The sequence below is a fragment of the Scophthalmus maximus genome, chromosome 7 (genome assembly GCF_022379125.1).
Source record: "Scophthalmus maximus strain ysfricsl-2021 chromosome 7, ASM2237912v1, whole genome shotgun sequence".
Taxonomy (NCBI): Eukaryota; Metazoa; Chordata; class Actinopteri; order Pleuronectiformes; family Scophthalmidae; genus Scophthalmus; species Scophthalmus maximus.
In genome coordinates, this window is record NC_061521.1 from 944,738 (window position 1) to 964,531 (window position 19,794).

At 40.6% G+C, this 19,794-nt stretch overlaps 1 protein-coding gene and 1 long non-coding RNA gene across 2 annotated transcripts; one reads left to right on the forward strand and one right to left on the reverse strand.

Moving 5' to 3' along the window:
* Window positions 1-2,788: 2,788 nt before the first annotated feature.
* Window positions 2,789-3,676, reverse strand: LOC118318314. Its single transcript, XR_004795675.2, has 2 exons — window positions 3,478-3,676; window positions 2,789-2,994 (listed from the first exon to the last, which is right to left on the reverse strand). It is a non-coding gene; the product is annotated as an uncharacterized LOC118318314 (long non-coding RNA).
* Window positions 3,677-7,072: 3,396 nt separating this feature from the next.
* Window positions 7,073-17,640, forward strand: ttr (transthyretin (prealbumin, amyloidosis type I)). Its single transcript, XM_035648870.2, has 4 exons — window positions 7,073-7,207; window positions 9,915-10,054; window positions 10,145-10,280; window positions 17,354-17,640. Exons 1-4 carry the CDS (start codon window positions 7,142-7,144, stop codon window positions 17,459-17,461), a joined length of 450 nt encoding a protein of 149 aa, XP_035504763.1. The 5' UTR covers window positions 7,073-7,141; the 3' UTR covers window positions 17,462-17,640.
* The last annotated feature ends 2,154 nt before the right edge of the window (window positions 17,641-19,794 follow it).

Consider the following 19,794-nt stretch of genomic DNA (forward strand, 5'->3'; position numbering starts at 1 on the left):
ATCAGAGCCAAATTAAATGTAGGTATAGTGGTTTTAATTAAAGATCCCTGGACTCACCAACCCTATTACTAGGACAAGATGAATTAACATAAATGTTCCCTGACTTTAAATTCATGTCAAAGCTATTTGATTAATATAGTTGCAAATTGTAACAGAAGTTGTGTCAGGACATTTCTAAATGAAATATGAACTGTATGAAATATAATATTATTCATAGAGACCAAACATTCCCCCAGGAGCAAGCACTTGGTGACAATTGGGGGGGAATTTTCCTGTTAACACAAGGTTAGACTTAAATTATTCTTCAATAATAATTAATAAGATCAGAAGCAGTGGGTGTTGAGCAGGATCATGGGGGCTTGCAGTCACAGATCCAGATTTGCAGCTCTGGAGGCAGAAATACCTCCTGTTGTGGGAGCAAATTTGGAAATTAGCAAGTTATTAAATGTAGGGTAGGCGTTTTTCATGAGAAGCACTTTCTGTCATATTACTTGAAACTCTCGTAACAAACATATAGCGATGAATACATTGATGGTCATGCACCCGACTGTGTGGTGAACGAGCGGAGTGGCGTGTGACCAGTCTCTTGCACGCCGTCGGCAAACAAGCTCTGGCAGCTCTGGTAGCTCCCTACGGGGCTACCAGAGCTGCCAGAGCTGCCAGAACTCTTTTCTTCTTTAGTTCAGTGCAGCCGAGTTGCTGCACTGAACTAAAGAAGAAAAGAGTTGCAGAACGGCAGAGAACAGCTTCCGGTCGCAACAGACAGAGCAGTAGACATGGACACAAAGAAGTTGGAGACTACAGGAGGAGTGAACAGAGTAAACATCGTGTGGCTCTTCACTGCAGGCGTCAACTCCGGGAGGAGAAGAGGGTGAAAGGTAATTTTCTGCTTCATTTGGGTGAAAGCGATTTATGTTCTCGAACTGTGTAACCAACAGAACTGTTGGGAAGCTTGTGTGTTTATCAGCCAGCGCCAATTTAGCTTCACTGGAGGACACTAGGTAAGTTAGTTAATGCTACGTTAGCTTGTGTGTATCTACAGCTAAAGCTGCCTGTGTGTTCGCCCGGGTGTCTTCACTGTAGCTGTGAGCAATGTCATTTCATTGTTTATCTATATCCGCTCTCAACGGGACGTAGCGTTACGTGTGTGTTTGTGTGTAACAGGTATGTATTTAGGAAGCGACGAGACGGGGTAGTCAGAGGCAAGCAGGGTCGATACAGGAAAGCAGTCCGAATAACGCTGGAGAGTCTTGCATGAGTACAAACAACAATCTTGCAGTGAGTGCATGGTGGAGAGCCGTATATGTAGTGGGTTGATTGCTGATCAGAGGCAGCTGCGGCAACAGGTGAGTGGAGTTGGCCTGATGAGGAGGGAGTGGCTAGAAGACAGGTGAGGAGGAGGAGTGGCCGGTGGAAAACTACTGGGAGCATGAGATGACTGGGATGAGGAGAATGCAGACTATGCCAGTGTGTGTGTGTGTGTGTGTGTGTGTGTGTGTGTGTGTGTGTGTGTGTGTGTGTGTGTGTGTGTGTGTGTGTGTGTGTGTGTGTGTGTGTGTGTGTGTGTGTGTGTGTGTGTGTGTGTGTGTGTGTGTGTGTGTGCGTGCGTGCGTGCGTGCGTGCGTGCGTGCGTGCGTGCGTGCGTGCGTGCGTGCGTGCGTGCGTGCGTGCGTGCGTGTGGTTAGAGGCTTGTAGTAGCAGTTGATGTGCATGTTGTAGTCTGTGTGCATTGATAAATGCCACAACGCCGGGCATGAGGGGCAGGTCCCGAGGGGCAAGTCCCGGAGCGATGCAGAGCTTTGGCCCTAGAGAAACTGTCTCCCTGCTCCCAGACTACGGTCCAGGAAATGAAATGAAAAGTACTGTTCAATGTAAGGTAATGTGAATATTTCACTAAGTTGACCTCCTTTCTCTTATGCCAGGTACAGCAAGTTGTACATGAAGAAGTCCAGGACCTGAAGGTTGTCTGCCACGGACCAGAGCACTGAGACCAGACGATCCGCGTCAACAGCTAGAGAAGCAGGTCAGCAGAGGACCAGGTGAGCCGGCTCATGATACTGTAGGTTGAGCCACTGTAGGTTGAACAAAAGCTACTTTAAAATCCATATGGCAATTTTGTAAAAAATTCCAAAGTGTAAACATTTATGCCAGGTGGGTTGTTTTAATTTTTTTTTACAGATTTTTTTTACAGATTCTGAACCTCAGAACTACTTCTTATGATCTTCAATATTTATCTAAACAAAGTCATAACACAAATATATATAAGAGTGGCTGGTCCACCAACAAATCACTAAATCAATTATACTTGGCTCCCACAAAAGGTGACACAGAAAACTGTGTTTGACACAGATAATGCTGCTGTAGTGTTGTCAGTCTTTTACAGTAATGTTGATTTATAATTATGATATTCTTTCTACAGAACCACTACCTAAGAGTCGACGACAGCACAGCCTGACCCGTCAGACCTGCTTTGACACTAGAGCTAGGAAACCCTGTGCAGACAGTTTCTTTATTGTTGTACATATGTTGTTTATGTTAATATTATAATACATATTTGGTATATTGTATTATGTTCCAAAAAAATAAACAGGTGTCATGACACATTGTGTTTTCATTATTTGTACAGCTTGTAAAGAGGTAAAGGTAATGGTTGGATTGTTTATGCTGTGAGTATAAGGAAAAGGCCTTGAACATTAAAAAGATTTTTATTCCAACAATATAGAGCAGGTTATGCAGAACATAAATAAACATTTGTATTGCACAAAATACTGTGTGCAAAATGTAAACCTCCATATGTGGCAGCCTGGACACGGGAGTCATGAAGTTGCCCACAGCACTTTCTTTTCACGTCTGTGGGTGGTTTTGGCAGACACAAGTAGGTTGCCCTGTAACAGGACGGCCCGGTGGAGCAGCATCTGCTGATGTGAAGTGTAGTAAGTGAAGCAGCAGGCTCGTGTCACGTCACTGCTCCAAGCTCAGTCCTCGAGTTCTGGCCTGTACAGTAACACATGATTAGATTAGATACATGATAAATGATTCGATGCATGATTCGATACATTGAACAGAGTCTGGAGTAAACTCAGTCTGAGCTAACAACACTCATCGTGGAAGCTCTGACGTGCTAAACAACATGTTATGAGTCCTTAACAACAACCCCCTCCATTGTGACACTGACAGTAACAGAAAAAAAGGCAGAAAGCTCTGAAGGTGCTGCAGCTGTCTCATCGTCACAATATGGCTGAAAAGTGCTGAAGTTTAAAAATATAAATTCAAAACAAACGTCTGTGTAGAACTGCTAACCGTGTTTATGTTTTAGCTTAGCCTGTTGCTAACTAGCCAGCAAAAGTTACTGCATCAGAACTCTATTTTCAATGATATTTCCCAGCACTAACATGTTAGCTTGACAAATGTGCCCACCAACATTAGCCATTTTCATTGTTTACGTTTATATTATGATAATGTCCGGTGTTTTCTTACTTGTGAATGAGCCACGAGCAGACAGTTAGCCTGTTGTGCTCCACTCATGTCTTCCTCCTCCTCCGACGCAGTCAGACTCAGACTCAGACAGCGGTGCGCTTTCATGTGTTGAGGGGGGAGGGGCTTGGGACGGAGGTCTGAAGGAAGCGAGTCGGACTTTGCGGCGATTTTCGAAATCACCTACCCAGCCTTTAATAATTATCAAACACAATCATTAATAGTCATTAAAATATTACTAGAAACTAGTAATTCGGGTCACCACCCTGTAAACAGGGACTAATTAACCAAACCTATGAAATCAGTCTGAAAATGGGTGTTAACTTAAAATATCTGTGATATTGAGATCATAAGTTACATTGCATGTCACTAACTCTGTTTTCTATCTCTCCTAGTGTATCTCTGACTCTAGAGCTGCACGATCCAAACCCGTCATTATGATTATTATTATTACTAATATTATTATTATTAATAACATCATTGCATTTATAAATGTCAGTATTATTTCCATAATTATAAGTATCAGTTTGGTAGAGATTAAAAACGGCGGTTGAACAACTGTTCACTCTCTCTTCTCTCCTCCTGTCTCTCCTCTCCCCCTCTTTCTGCCCACCTCTCCTCTCTCCCCAAATTTTTCTCCTAACCCAACTGGTCGTGACAAGATGGCCGCCCACAACTGCCACAGTTTTCTTCCTGTTGAAAGGAAGTTTTTACTCATCCACAGTCGCCTCTTATATTGTTATATTGACTTTACTATGTAAAGTGCCTTGAGACAATGTATGTTGTGATTTGGGGCTATTCAAATAAAATTGAATCCAATTGGATAAGTTGAACAGTGAAGGTGTGAATCCGAGCACTGACCCTCGCAACCAGCAGTTATTAGAAAAAAATATGCACAATATATCACAGACAACTTCCCTTTAAATATAATAGAGTTTATTAAACTTCAGCACTTCTAATTCCAAAGCAATAGTACTTGTACAAAATGTGTGTGTGTGTGTGTGTGTGTGTGTGTGCGTACGTTTGTGTGTGCACTATAGATAGCATAGACTAGGTGATCATAGCGATCACTAATCCCACCTGAAGCTCTGGCTTCCTGACCGGGTGGTTGGACTGTTCAACCACTCTCTACAATTCCTCATTGCAGGCACTTATATCTTAATTGCTTTAAGATTATTCCTTTCTAAAGAGCAGGAAAGGAAAAAGCGATCATCACCCGCAGGTCTGTGTCAAATAACCTCTGAGGAGCTTTAGCTCCGGCCACTAGGGGTCTGTGGCGACTTATTTTACCTGTCTGTAAATGCGCTGCCCAGGGCTATACTGACCTCTTCTGGTGGGTCGCTGAAAGGAGCACAGGTGAGGTTAAAACCATCACCTGTGTCTGGCTAACAATGCCCGAAAAAAATAAAAAAATAACCTTGTCTTTCAGGGCTTCCATACAGCAATGTAATGCTGAACATTTTCCGAAATCCTTTATTCTCATTAATTTAGTTAAGTGAACTGATCGGGATCGAACCTACAACTGTGGTGTCTTTAGCACCAGGTTTCAAAAGTTGTGTCACAACTAAGTTAAAGTGCATTAGGATCCAAGAACAAGAACAACAATCTAAAAATGTTATTAAACAAACAACTACTAGCCAGTAGTATACACATGAAACATCCATAAACCACAATTGCATGTATGATGGAAAATCACAAAAAAAAATCAGGGTTCATAGTTTTGGATTATTGTACAAAAATATTGCATAAAACTGGCGTGTGGAGAACCTCACATGGGATGCCATTTGTCAGGACAAATGATGCCTGGCCACATGGTGGCTCCATTATTTTGTGCATTGACATTGGTAGTAGTCCCATTTGTCTGAGGAATATAGTTGAGTAGTTATGGCTATCAAAATTAAAACAATATTAACATTAAAAATCTGAATTTAAATGATAACTTTAATTAATATCAAAGTTAACCTCGGGGCACCAGCCTTGAAAGGGAGGGGAAATGATAGCCAATCAACTGATTCAGTCTCATTTACACTAAACTAACTAGCAATTTTGGATCCTGATCGATCATTAAATTAATAATTACAACCAGAATCACCACCTTGTAGAAATACTACAAACACTATGGCAGTAAACAAAGAAACTACAAAATGCCGGCATCAGAGGTGTCACATGCTGTGTTTCTTTGATAAGGCCATTTGGTGCAGAACTTAGAATGTCAGGTTAAAAGAGGGTTAGTCACAGGGTACTGACATCAAATTTATTGTGTTAAAGGTGCTGTCGGTAGGATTTGCAAAAATAACTTTTTTTCATATTTGCTGAAACTGTCGCTCTAACCGAAGTGCAGCGGAGAGGCAAGGGGAGGGAGCAGGAGTCGTTGGATTATAAAATTCTGAGACTATGTCCACACTTCTCTCAATCCTACCGAGAGCATTATGAGATAATTTGGTCCGAAAATGTTGATAGCTGTCGGTAAAGTGGCAGTAAGGTTATGAATGAAAGTAGATTCACACCAATGCTGTAATTTAAGGTGAGATTAAATCAGTTGTACAACTTTCAGAAAAGAACCGAGAGAGAGGGAGATCGATCGATCAGCCGTGTCTTTGCCAGTCATATCAGTGTGGGTAGACAATAAACCTGCATGTGCTGCCAGTTAAGAGTGGTATGCCGCTGTTTATGCTGCTGTCAGTCAGGGGTATGGTCGCTAATCGAGAGCGGTATTTCACTGTCGGTCGGATTTATGCCTCTGGATCGTAAAGGCATGTTGCTGTTTATGTTGCTGTGTTAGAGGGGTATATCGCTGTAGAACATCTTACACCACTGGTTCAAAGCGGTATCATGCACAAAACAGTAAATGGTTGCTTGGCCTATTGTGTAACAGTTGGTCTCTTGGTATCTCCTCTACGCTCTTGAGAGTAGTAGTGACAAGGACACAAGCTGTCTGTGCCACCAGATCCAAAACCATTCCTTATTTGGGGGTTATCTCACTTTCATTCGCAGGAAAGGTGAATTCACAATCACTCGTGTTTCCTAAATAGACTGATTGATATCCCCAAAGTTTAATTGACTTGGTGTTATACTGCAACGATTTATTGTTCCCTTAATTTTTTCAGCAGTGTTTATTCAAGCCAGACTTTTACTTAATTGTAATTGGTGATGATTCTTCTGACACTGGTGTACAGTTTGTACCACACTAATATTCATATTTTCGGATCGTATACAGGATATCAATATACAGTACTTAACCAGTAGTTAATATAGCAAAAGCAAATGCTGCAGCTTTGTCACAACAATATCACAATATATCTGAACCTTTACACAATAATCTTGGTACATGGCTTTATTGGACAATAATGTTCTTTACTATCAATTTCACCGCATGATGCCTGTGGATACTTTTGTTCAGTAAATGTGGATAAAATTACTCTTAAGTGTGGTTGAGAGTGCTGTGAGTGCAGAAGAGTCTGTACTAGTTTTGTTGAACTTGTAGCTGATTTAAAGTTATTCATTGTCCAGATATTGACATGGTCCACAGAACTGACACCCCTCCCTCCCTGGGTGAGGGAGGGGTGAAGAAATGTCCTGTTATAACAGGCCTGAGAGTTTAGAGGTCATATGTGAACACTAGTGACTGCTGTCTGTCTCTCATTCTGTCTGTGTCCATCAACCAACAATGCTTCCACCACTGTGCTATCTGCTTCTAGCTTTTGCTGTTCTGCTCTGCAACAGTGCCCACACGGTCAGTGTCTGTGTCAATTTGAGCTTGAGTTATGAAATTACCATAAATTAAATGAATATGTTGTTCTAATAATTCAGATCTCATATTCTGTCTGTTGTTGTCATTTGACGTAATTCTTCCAACTGAATTAAGTTAACAGAAGCCAGTGAAACATTTTGATGGATCTAGGGTGCATTGTCTGGAATTTGGTGTTTATTGTGAAACAAAGTTATTATTTCTGCATTCACATGGATGACTGTGGAGGGTCAGTGGTTCAACCCCCTGCTCATGTAGACTGCATGTCAAAGTGTCCTTGGGCAATAATCCTGAGCCCCAAAAGCACTATGAGGGGTCATTCAAATGAGAATGTTACTGAAAGAGCTTCATTGTTTCCCACCATCATATTGCTTGACTTTACCTCCTTCATTTCTAGAGGAGTTTTCCCTCACAGTGCGGGCGCTGCACTTGAATATCTGAAGTGTCTTTGATAGTTTCAGACGGAAGCCATTGTCATTTTGTTGTCCAGCTTCAACATTGTTTAACATGGGTAGCACGGTACTAACTGGCAAAACCCATGATTATTTCAGAGATAAAGTGCAACCAATGCTCCTGGTGCAATGACCCTGTTTCTGCCATTACACTAGCAGAAATGGACACATCAGGACATAAATATAATATATGCTTTTAATGTAAAACGGAGCTCATGTTTATGAGGGTTGTAGGTGTATATTACTTCATCTTGATAGTAAATACTGGATACACTATACCATTGACTTCAGACCAGGTTTTGTTGGTCCACTGCCTCAAGATAGCAATGCGCTAACAACTCATCTAAGAACACCCTTAGTCGATCAGATGTACAGAAGACAAACTTCTTTTTAAACAAGTGCTGGATGGAAAAAAATGACAACTGTGTTGGTCAAATGCATTGAGAATCCAATCACTTACTTTTAGCGGCGTGAACTACTAAGCTGACCTCCTTTGGCCTTCTACAGTTTCATAGTGAACCAAAAAGATTTGTAATTCTCAGAGATTGGCATTCATTGATTTATTTGTGGCTTCTGTCACAATATCAACTTAGATCACCATATTTAGATTTTTACTAGACAATTCTAACACACACACACACACACACACACACACACACACACACACATTACCTGACTGTCTGTCATAGTTAGACTGGCTATAAACAACATAATTTGGTCTTTGGGTACAGAAATGAAGCATGTGTTTATTTGCATTTAGAGTGGGAGAGCTGTCACTCAAAACGCATGTGGAGGTGCTTTCCAGTGCCAGGTATGAGGTGACATATTCAGAGCTGTCCACTTGTGATTGGACCACCCAAGATTCATGTTGATACCCCAGGTCTGAACAGGGGAATAATGTACACGCTGATCTTGTGCTCTTCAACAGTACTGTAAACAGATAATTGAATTGCTCTGTATGAGTGGCAGCACAGATTGTGTAAAATAAATTAAATTAAATTAAATTTAGAGGTACAATAAGAACATGGGTGTAGGGCTATACCAGAGCACACTTTAATGACACTTGCCACCTTTTTTCTCCATTTACAGTTTGCATTGTCTATAGTTGAAATGTATATAAATATTTTCAAGTGCTCCAGTCAACACTTAAAGCACAGTGAAACAAGAAAATCTGTCTATATAGGGGTGGAGGTAGGGTGTCATGACATTTGCTTACTGCAACATAAGTTATGCAAATATGTACTTGAAATGCAGTCATTCAAATATCAACTCACACATCAAATACCATAAATAATCCCCACCAATCAAAGAAAACATGAACCATAGCAAGCAATTTTGACCAGTAACTCATCACACATTCAAAAACCTTACTTAAACACACTGCCTGAATTGAGGTTAATCTCAGGATATAAACCAAGCCTATTTCTGGCTTTATTTTTGCCTTTATTTTTCAAAAAAAAATGAAATCATGCTTTTTGTTCTTTTTACCATCTAGGCTCTGAGTTCAATCTGGATAAAACTAACTTAAATCACTTACCAACAAAACAATGGGGTAACTCGCAACAGGTTCACATATTCATTTGTCACCTACAGACTAATGATTACGTGAACCTGTTGTGATAAAGACCGATTGCTGATTGAAGTCTCGTAAAAAGGAGCATCACATAGGTGCATTAGTGCATTAGTCATTTCTTCCTTTTGGTGAACACATTTACCTTATGTACATTTGAGTCTTTGTATGAGACCGGTTTTGTATGTTTTGAAAGAGGAGGTAAAAATGAAAAAGTGTTACCCCATTTGTAAGAAAAGACTTCTGCTGTGCTAAGAAGGCCATGATGAAGATCAAGTGGATCGCAATTTCATTGAGTGTGCCATTGTAATGGAAAAAAATATTATTTTCGTTCATTGCAGGGGGAAAAAATCAATTGTATTTCTGACTTGCTCTTTTGTATTCATGAATTGTCTTGAGGGGTGTATACTCATCTGTCACTACAAGAACTTGAGATGTAGAATGAAAACTGCTTTGTTCATTCATTAGTTTCTCAAAAATGAATTATGAAAAAGAAAAGCAAATAATTAAAGCTTTGGCATTACTAATATTTGGTATTTTACAGCTTATTATAGAAAGTAGAAATGGAGTGCACTGAATAGTCCTGTAATGTCTGTTGATTTGTGAAAATGTATGTTGTGACAATGAGCAGCAGATGATTAAATGTGGTCCTGGCTTGTGTCTGTTGAAGGACAATCATGGCGGCTCAGACACAAAGTGTCCTCTGATGGTGAAAATCCTTGATGCAGTCAAAGGAACTCCAGCTGGATCAATGCCACTCAAAGTGTCACAGAAGACTACTGAAGGGGGATGGACATTGATTGCTAATGGGTATAGCATTAAATATTAAGTATGCTATTTGTCTGCTTATTATATTTTTTAAAACAACCATACAGAAAGATGTCAATGTTTGTCATGCAGAGTGACAGATGCCACTGGCGAGATCCATAATCTGCTCACAGAGGAGCAGTTCCCAGCAGGGGTCTATCGTGTTGAGTTTGACACCAAAGCTTACTGGAAGAATCAAGGGGGTACGCCATTCCATGAAGAAGCTGATGTAAGTATAAACCAGTTGTCACAAAATGTAAAAAAAAATCCTATTCATATGACCTTAAGTTAGACCACATACCTTTTCAGTGTGCTTACTCCACCTTTGATGAAATTGTTATAGGAATTCTGGGAATGAGCACAGAGCAGGATGATTGTCATTCATCCAGGTCATATTATCTACCAGGGTATTGAATTAGGAGCAGCTGGACTTGGTTGTAGTTTCTTGAAGACGTTTCACCTTCACCCAAGTGCAAGTTGACAGACGTAGAAGATCATGAGGCTGAAGGGAAAGCTCAGGGCTTTTGCCCTTTTCTACACATAATTTGTCTTTGTAGCAGCAGAGGCAAAGAGAGGTGAAGGACTCTTGATGTTAGAGGAGGCTTGTGGACCAAGGCACGAACAAACAAATTAACAAAAACAAAACACAAGGATAAAAACGTGCTTTGTTTTTAACAGTGATATTTGTATTTATTATGTGATTTGCAGTGTTCTGTGTGATTTAAAGTGTTCTATGTGATTTGCAGTGTTCTGTGTGATTTGCAGTGTTCTGTGTGATTTGCAGTGTTCTGTGTGATTTGCAGTGTTCTGTGTGATTTGCAGGGTTCTGTGTGATTTAAAGTGTTCTGTGTGATTTGCAATGTTCTGTGTGATTTAAAGTGTTCTATGTGATTTGCAGTGTTCTATGTGATTTGCAGTGTTCTATGTGGGTTTGGTTACTTGGTTATGGGGGTTTGGTGCCTTGTCCATCTCTAGAATTAATCACAGGGAGGTGCCAGCTGTTAGTTTTGATTCTTTTATTGTTTTTTGTAAAGCAGTGTTGTTTAATGATTCTGACCTCAGGTATTTTAGTGCTCCTGTTTGGTGTCTTTGTCTTACCATGTGGTGTGGATGCCTGTGATGGTGTGTATGTAAATGGTAAATGGACTGTATTTATATAGCGCTTTTCTAGTCATATAGACCACTCAAAGCGCTTTACAGGAAAGTCACATTCACCCATTCACACACATTCATACAGCGCTGCTATTTACCACACATTTTCCTGTCACATATGAATGTGTCACATACTCATTCATGCACTGTCGGAAGAGCCGTCAGAGGCAAGTTAGGGTTAAGTGTCTTGCCCAAGGACACAACGGCATGTGTACTGGCGAGAGGTGGGATCGAACCGCCAACCTTCAGGTTGGTGGACAAACGGCTCTACGTCCTGAGCCTCAGCACCCCACCACTTATGTAGTGGGGTGCTGATGTAAAGTGGGAGTCTGTGAGCCAGTTTCAGTGCTTTGTTCTGGAAGGTTTGCAGGCGTGGTAGCTGGTTGTCAGAAATCTTGCAGGGACAGAGTATTCAAACAGAGGTCGGATGTATGATAGATAGACCTTGATGACTGTAGAGGGTGATGCACCATTTTTTCCACAGAGGGCTTGAAATGGTTGAGTCTGCTGTTTGCCTTTGTTCCTGGTTGCTAATGTGTTTATCCAGGTCATGTTGCTTTGAAATGTTATTACGAAAAATGTTGCTTCTTTGCTGATATTGGTGTTCTGATTTTATAGTGTTCATTTGATGCTGTTGTTGAGCTGCATGTGTGATAGGACACATTGTGTTTTTGCAGAGTTGAGTTTGATTCTCCACATATTTTACTTGTTTTCTATTTCGTTTATGCAAGTACATAGTTTTTTTGCTGCAAGATTTGGGCGTTTGGAGGTTGACCAGTAGCCAAGGTAGTCTGCAAACTGTGAGACTTTGGCAGTGGTGGCTGGGGGGGGGAATAGATGTTGGAGATGAACAGAAGAAAGAGAAGAGGACTCAAGACTGCACCTTTGGGAAATCCTGCTTTGGCTGTGAAAGGTGTTGAAATGGCAGAGGTAAGTTTAGCTTTGATTTGGCAGTTTTTGAGAAAGCTTGAGATTATGGTCTGAGTGAGTTCAGGGAGTTTGAGATTAGTTTATTGAAGTTTCTGTGAATGTCTTCTGATAGTCTGAGGATGTTGTATGTGGTGGCTCTTGTATGTTTATCTTTTCCTGGTCTGTGAATCATGGTGACGATACCAAGTCCATGGAAAAGGAAGAATGGTCCTTTTGGAGTGCTGTTTGTGAGTCCAATATGCAGTTGTACTGTGGGGTTTCAGTGTCCTTCGTCTCCTCAAAAAGAGTTAGATGATTAACACTAACTCATCTTGGTAGCTCCTGTTGCTTGGATCAGCTGGCAAGACGTTCTGTCGTAGCAGTGATGTAAAACCAGACTTTACAGCCTTGGTTGGTCCTAAAAAGGGGAAGTAAGCGATTCTTAAGGAATACACGTTTTGTGAAAATCTGTGAATATTCCCTCACAGTCAGTTCTGTGTGCGCTGAAAATCCGTGTTTTGGGCTCAGCCCAGGCTCTATGAATTGAAAACGAAAACAAAAAATGGTGCGGACCACACCTCACAACGCTGTGTGCAGTTTGTAAACATCACTTGTTAACACCTTCAATACCCGAGGCTGCGGGTTTGTGGCCAGAGCAGTAAAATCACCACAACAACAACAAAGAGAGAGGAAAGCTTTCTCCAAAACCGCTTACTGTCCTTTTAAGCAGGCACTCGTGTCACTGCCTTTTGAGGTGGTAGCAGTCTGCTTCAGTCTGCAGTCTGTTGGCCCTCTGGATGGGGAGTTTGAGTATAAAAAAAACAAAGATGGAACAATCAATCAACACGCAGTGATTTGCACACTAGCTAAAGCATGTATTTGTCGTGGCTTCGAATTCTGCTGCAACGCCCGGCTTGCTTTAGACGGCCCTCACTGAACTCAGGGCATTAAGTAAGTCTACCCCTGACAAGTTGACAAACACAATTGACAAATGGTTTGCAAAGGACTGTAGACCCATTAATATTGTCCAGGACAAGGGCTTCGGAGAACTTTTGAAAGTTGCGTCTCGACACATTCTACAAGCCACCATCAAGAGGCACAGTAATGACTAAAATCCACAAGCTCTATCAAACTGAAAAGAAGAACCAAAATATGTCGCCCTGACAGGAGACCACTGGAGTGTAACTGCACATCAAATCACTAAAACATGGGAACTGAAGTTGTTTTTGCTAACTACAGTGAAGACAGAAGAGCGTCACTTTGCAGAGGCTCGACTTCTCCCATTTGAACACATGCCTTGTATAGCTCACATCCTACAGAGAAGCATCACTGTGAGCCTCTCTGACAGCGGATTTATGAATGCATTGTCCAAGTTTCTCAAAATTGTTGACCACTTCAAACTGACCCACGGCAAACACGGCGGAGCTTCAAGCACAGCAAGCGTCCCTTGGACAGCAGCAGGGGCCACTATTCCAGGACGTTCCAACACCTTTGAATTCAACGCTGGAAATGGTCAAGGGTCTGAACCGCAATCAAGCAGCAATTAAAGCAACTGTGGACCAACAGCACCACAAACTAATGATGCTGATGCCAGAGTGGGACAAACTGCAGAGACTGGAAACTCTTCTAGAGCCCTGTAGGTAAGCAATCCTCAAATAATCTGACTATTAGTGTAGGTTGAAATTAAATTGTAAGGATTGAATTTAAAATAAATATTGATTTGTAAACAAACCAACTAGTGTTCTAATAACTTGATGTGTATCTCTATCTCTGTTTGTGTGTGTGTGTGCGTGTGTTTTTGTGTGTGTGTTTGTGTGTGTGTGTGTGTGTGTGTGTGAGGCCGGTGTCTCCTGCTCTGTGGTACTTCATGCCCTCTGCCACTTGCGTGATGTAATGGAAATCTGAGGACGCTGCATATGTGGTGAGAAATTAAGGTGACATTCAAGGAAGACCGAGCATCCTGCCAAGTAAATACCAACAATGCATGGCTCAAGCTTGCAACGGATTTGGACCCACGTTGTGAAGATTTAAAAAGCCTGCCCAAATGTGAAAGAGAAGAGGTGTCATGCATGCTGCATGAACATTCACCCAGAAGGTCTCCACAGACTTCTGAAGATGGGCCACTCAAGAACAAAATTAGCCTTCTACAGATGGCCTCAGTTTCAGATGAAGAGGTACAGCCTGACAGGTACAGAGCAGATCCGAGCATTAGTATGGAGGACTGCCCCTTGCAGTGGTGGTCTGCTCATTCAGGAGCCCATGATAAGCTGGCCCTGCTTGCTCGCAAATATCTAGCCACTCCTGCTTCCACGATTCTGTGTGAAAGACACTTCTTAGTCTCAGGTTATATTATGTAAAAAATAAACTTTGTCAGCTTTTCTTTCAGAAAATGTTAACTCAACCATCTTATTTGCTATGAAAATCATTTTAATATAGTCATATAATGCCCATACAAGCATGTGAAAATGAAAATGAAAATTGGATTATTTTTACTCAAAAGACACATACATTTGTGGAAAATTATAAGCCTATCGTGGAATTACATTTTAATTTTCACATTGACATTATCATTTGAATTAACTCCCCTTTAGGCTTCCATACAATACTATTTGAATGCTGTAATTACTATTTGATTGTTTATTTTAATTTATTTTATAAATGTGTTGGCTCGGGCTTGGCCTTCTCGCCTTGGCCTATCTGTATGTGAAAATGGAAAGCTTTGGTCATGTCATGTACGTCAACTGCTGAACAATTAAGTTTTCTGACTCTCAATCAGAAACAGTAGACAGCAATGATACACCCATGCAGATCGCCACTCTCGACCATTTAAGAAAAGATATGTTGAATGTTTTTGGGTTTCCGTCAACAAACGGAAAAACAAGAAATAAAGATACAGCAATCTTAAGAATATGCAGTCCAAATGAAATATCACTCAGCAACACGCAACCTAAGGGTACAGCTGCTAACACTTCATCCTAGTTAGCTGAACTGGGGTCAGAGGAACCACAGCTAAAGCAGGCAAGGATTACATCTATTTTTCATCCCTCATCATCACGTGGCTTACCAGCTGCCCGCCAGAATGCGATTACAGACAAATTAGTATGGTTTATCTGCAAAGACATGAAACCAATTAACATCTCGCAGGGTTGTGGAATTTAAAAATTTCAACCATGAGCCTGAAAGCCAATGTACATAGTTCCTAGCCAATCGACCATCACCAACGGAGTTGTTAAACTCTACTATACCACTTAAAACAACATTGGAAAAATGATAGGTGGAGAAAAGATCATCCTGACCACAGATGGCTGGACATCACTAGACATGGAAGTATATTTGACAGTCACCGCACAATGTATAGACAAGGAATGGGAACTGAGAGATATCATTCTCAATATGAAAGAAGCACAGTACTCTCCATCCCCACATCAACACGGATAACTATGTCAACACAGTAGTGAGGCACCTGCCAGCTGTCGATGTCCCATGCATGGGCCACACTATCAACCTGGCTGTGTGGAAAGGGCTGGCAGTGCGGGCTATCAAAACTCCAGTCAGCTTGTTTAAAAGCACTGCATTTCAACAAATCAACTACCAACAGCTACCTCCTGGAGTTTAAATAGAAGATGCTTGGAATTAAACCTGCAAAGTTAATCAATGCTAACAAGCTCCAGTAGCAGCAGTCATCACGGGGAAGAAACTCATCTCCAGTTGACTACAAGCAAGGGGACTCTTAGGGAGCAGGTGATTCATAGAAATTTATTTAACCCCGTAATATTGGAATTATGATAGGCTTAGTTGTTTGATAATTTAAGAGAGATATAGTACATATCGCTAATGACATTTTATTTTATTAAGCCTTCATGCTTTATTAAATACTGCTAACTACCTCGAACCCAGTTTCCATCCACTCATTTGTATATGTACATTATATATGTACATGCCTATGTTTGTTACTTATTTTTACTGCACAATCATACAACACTGTACTTACCGGTCACATTTTTATTTGATCCTTCTTTAAAGACTCTTTAAGAGCTTTTTTAAAATCTAAAATCTTATCCTATCTTAACTTATCCTATCTTATTTGAATGAGATCAACACCAGGGGGTATGCGAGAAAGTAAAAGGCGACCTCACAGCAATTAAGAGGGTTTTTTCCATGGCTGAGATCATTGTAAATAAAAAATGTGGCTTGCCTTGTGTTTTGGGCCAACAACCTTTTTGACCAAGTTGTTTGTTATTTATGTTAGTAAGCAGCACACTTTGATTTTCCTCCTGGAAAGATATTCATAGTGTAGCACTCATTCGTTCACATGAAAGGTGAAATAAATAGTCCTTTGGAGAATTTAAAGAATGATAGAGAAGTTCAAACCCTGGCTTCTTTCTCACTGCCACATAGCCGAACAATCATGGTGTGAATGGTGTGTGCTAAAAGTTTGTTGATTGGTTTAAGAAGGTTACAGAAACTGAGGCAGCAACCCCGAAGCTGATGTCAGAAAAATGTGGGAGAGAATAGGTTTCCAAAGCTACTTCCAACGTTTCAGTTCTCATACAGTATACTGGCCCCTTTAAGACAAACCATAACACACCATATCTTTGTAAAGGCTTATCTTCTGTTTTCTGATCTTATCTTGAAGCCAGACTGTGGTACATCAGGATGGTGGTTTAGACAAGTTAACAGCGATATTTACATTAGTATGCTGTTTGTTGACAGTGTGAAGAAACAATTCCCAGAACAACATGACCAATAGTTCTCTGTTATTCTTATCTAATAGGCTCTTTCTCTTCTTTTTTTCACTCTATACCTCACCTGTCCATTTTAACATACTCAATTTAAATTTTATTCAATTTTCATTTGTATAGCGCCAAATCACAACATACATGTCTCTTTATACTATCTACATTCAGTTTTTCTGCATTAATTCAGCAACAGATTTTATTTGACTTCAAATTCTATTGCACCAGAACCTTTAGCATGCTGTGTTTCTAAAGATCTGAATTCATTCAAACATTTCAATCTGTAAACACCATTCATATCAGCCTTGTTGCTCTTATCTTCAGTGTCATTGCAACTCAGAAATGTATGCATTCTGAAAGGGGTGGTGCCAAACAAGCAGAAACTCTCAACTCTTCTGTTTTTTATAGTCCTATACTCTGAAGGTTAAATGTATATCATCTGAGTGTAAATGTTTATCATTGACCATGTGGCACCATGGATGTCTGTTTGTGTGTGTGCTTGCAGGTGGTGTTTGAGGCCCATGCTGAAGGTCATCGTCACTACACATTGGCCTTGCTCCTCAGCCCATACTCCTACACCACCACAGCTGTGGTCACCGATGCACACCAGTGATACACATCACAAGGCTCGGTCTCAGGTATCAGGAGAGTGAGCTACATATGGAGAAGTTGTTGTTTCTTCTTCTTGTTCTATTCCAAACCAACAATGTACTGTGTATGTATCAAAGATTGATTATCTGAGACACAGAGCTCCATTGTTTTCAAAAGCTATTAAACCACATTAGTGAGCCACATTGTTGTACTGGGTGAAATGTTCCTTCATTACCATGTACACAACTCTCACACACACACACACACAAACATATCTTATGTCTTTAACTCACACATACAAATATGGATTACAGAATTGTCCCTAAAAATGTGCTTCTATAACTTTAGTTAAAGGTTGCTTCTCTGAGTCAGTTAGTGACAGTGGAGATTCCCATTCATCCAGGTCATTGGTCATAGTTATCCACAACGGTGTTGAATCAGGAGCAACTGAACTTGGTTATAGTTTCTTAAACTGGGAACTGATTCATCTTTCTTGGGTTCAAGAAACTACAACCAAGTCCAGTTGCAACTGATTCAACACCCTTGTGAGGTTAGTTACTGAGCCTTTTTTGTGGAAAATAAATCTTTGAAAAGCCTCCAGTTAATCCAAAATGCTGCAGCACGTGTTCTGACAGGAACTAGTGTTGTATACTAAGTAGCGATGATGTGAAGATGTATTGAAGAGAAGTCCGCCGACACCGTCTTGATTGTATATAAAGGTTTATTACAAAAAGACCAGCATCGATTACAAGCACTGCAGAGCCTGGAGAGTGTCCGGCCAAAAGGACAACCCTCCCGACTCTTCCTGGGGGTTACATTTATAGGCCCATCGTTGGCTTGACAAGGAACACCTGGTTTCGAATCAAGTTATGCTATATGAGACGTGTAACTTTCAAGGCCAAGTAAAGGAGTGGTAAGGGTCCTTGAAAGACCCCTTGCATAACATTCCAAAGGAAGAGAAGTAAGCCCATATTCCCCTCTGATTCCATATATGGACAAAAAGACACTACATATTTCCCCCCTTCGAGACTAGAAGAGTCTCGAAAATCAAAAGAATAAGCATACATAGTTCGAAAAATTATGGCAAAAATAACAATTCCTTCAAACCATGCTTCCTGCAGCATAACCTTAATCATACAACAAACATCATGAAGTGTGAGAGCGAAAAACCTGTCCGGCAGCTTTCTTCCCGGAAATGTCCCTTAAACAATCTAGACAGGAAAATTCTCTCACGGCCCCTCTCCCCCAGGCGACCACATACAGTACTCCAGACCAATTAAAGAAAGAAAAGAGGAATCTTAACAAATCATCTAGAGATATGGTTTATGCAAATACATGTGGAAACCTCAAGAAATAAAATCAAAACAATGTCCAAATTCAGGCTGGTCGACCCATCGAACCTTCCTCCGGACCTGTCCCTGCCTAGACCCCAATATCCCTAAGCATCAAGAACAAAAAGAAAACATCTGAGGTCCCATACATTTACTTGATAACAGAAACCATCATCCTCCAAACAATGAATACAAAAAGAATATGATTAAATTTAAACATTACTTAGACAAACATGTTTATATATATCAAAAAGACATAAGAATGTATCACACTGCCTCTCCTCAGCAGTGTCAACTCTCAGCGTAGTGTCGATGACGTGTCGAATCTGAATCTGATTTCATCACAAGATCCTTGTTCAGAATTCTCCAGTGCATTCTTATGGTCCATATTTGATTATTTGAATCCCTTCTGCACATCCCCTCAATATGCTCTGGAAGAAAAGAAAACACCCAAACAGTATCTTTTGCAAACAACACATGAAAATTAAAAAATATGAAATACAAATTTATATTTAATTATGAGTCATATTCCATTTCCCCCCTTTTGCACTGTGTGCACATTGAGCTTCTCCTGCACCTCCTAATTTCTTTGCCTGTCAGAAACATATGTGGATATTCTTTTATGGAAATTAGCCATATATGTAACATATGCTCTCATGCCATCTTCCAAAAGGGCCAAACTTGGACCTTTGCCGCTTGTTCGCAAACAAGGCGTAGGCAACCAATTCATGGGGTGTCATATGCAAATCACGCAGCTCACTCGAGCGACACACCATAAGTGCCAAAGGAAGCGCTGCTATCCAATTTAAACCCGTATGCTGGCAAATCTTGACAATGCGATTTTTCAAAACACCATTCATTCTTTCACACAACCCTTGACTTTGCGGGTGATAAACTGCTCCAAGACGTTGTTTAATTCCCAATTTTTGCAAAATCAATTTCACTGTCTTATCCACGAACTCTTTCCCATTGTCTGAGGATATCCGATCTGGAAGTCCCCACCGGCTTATGACTTCTCTACACA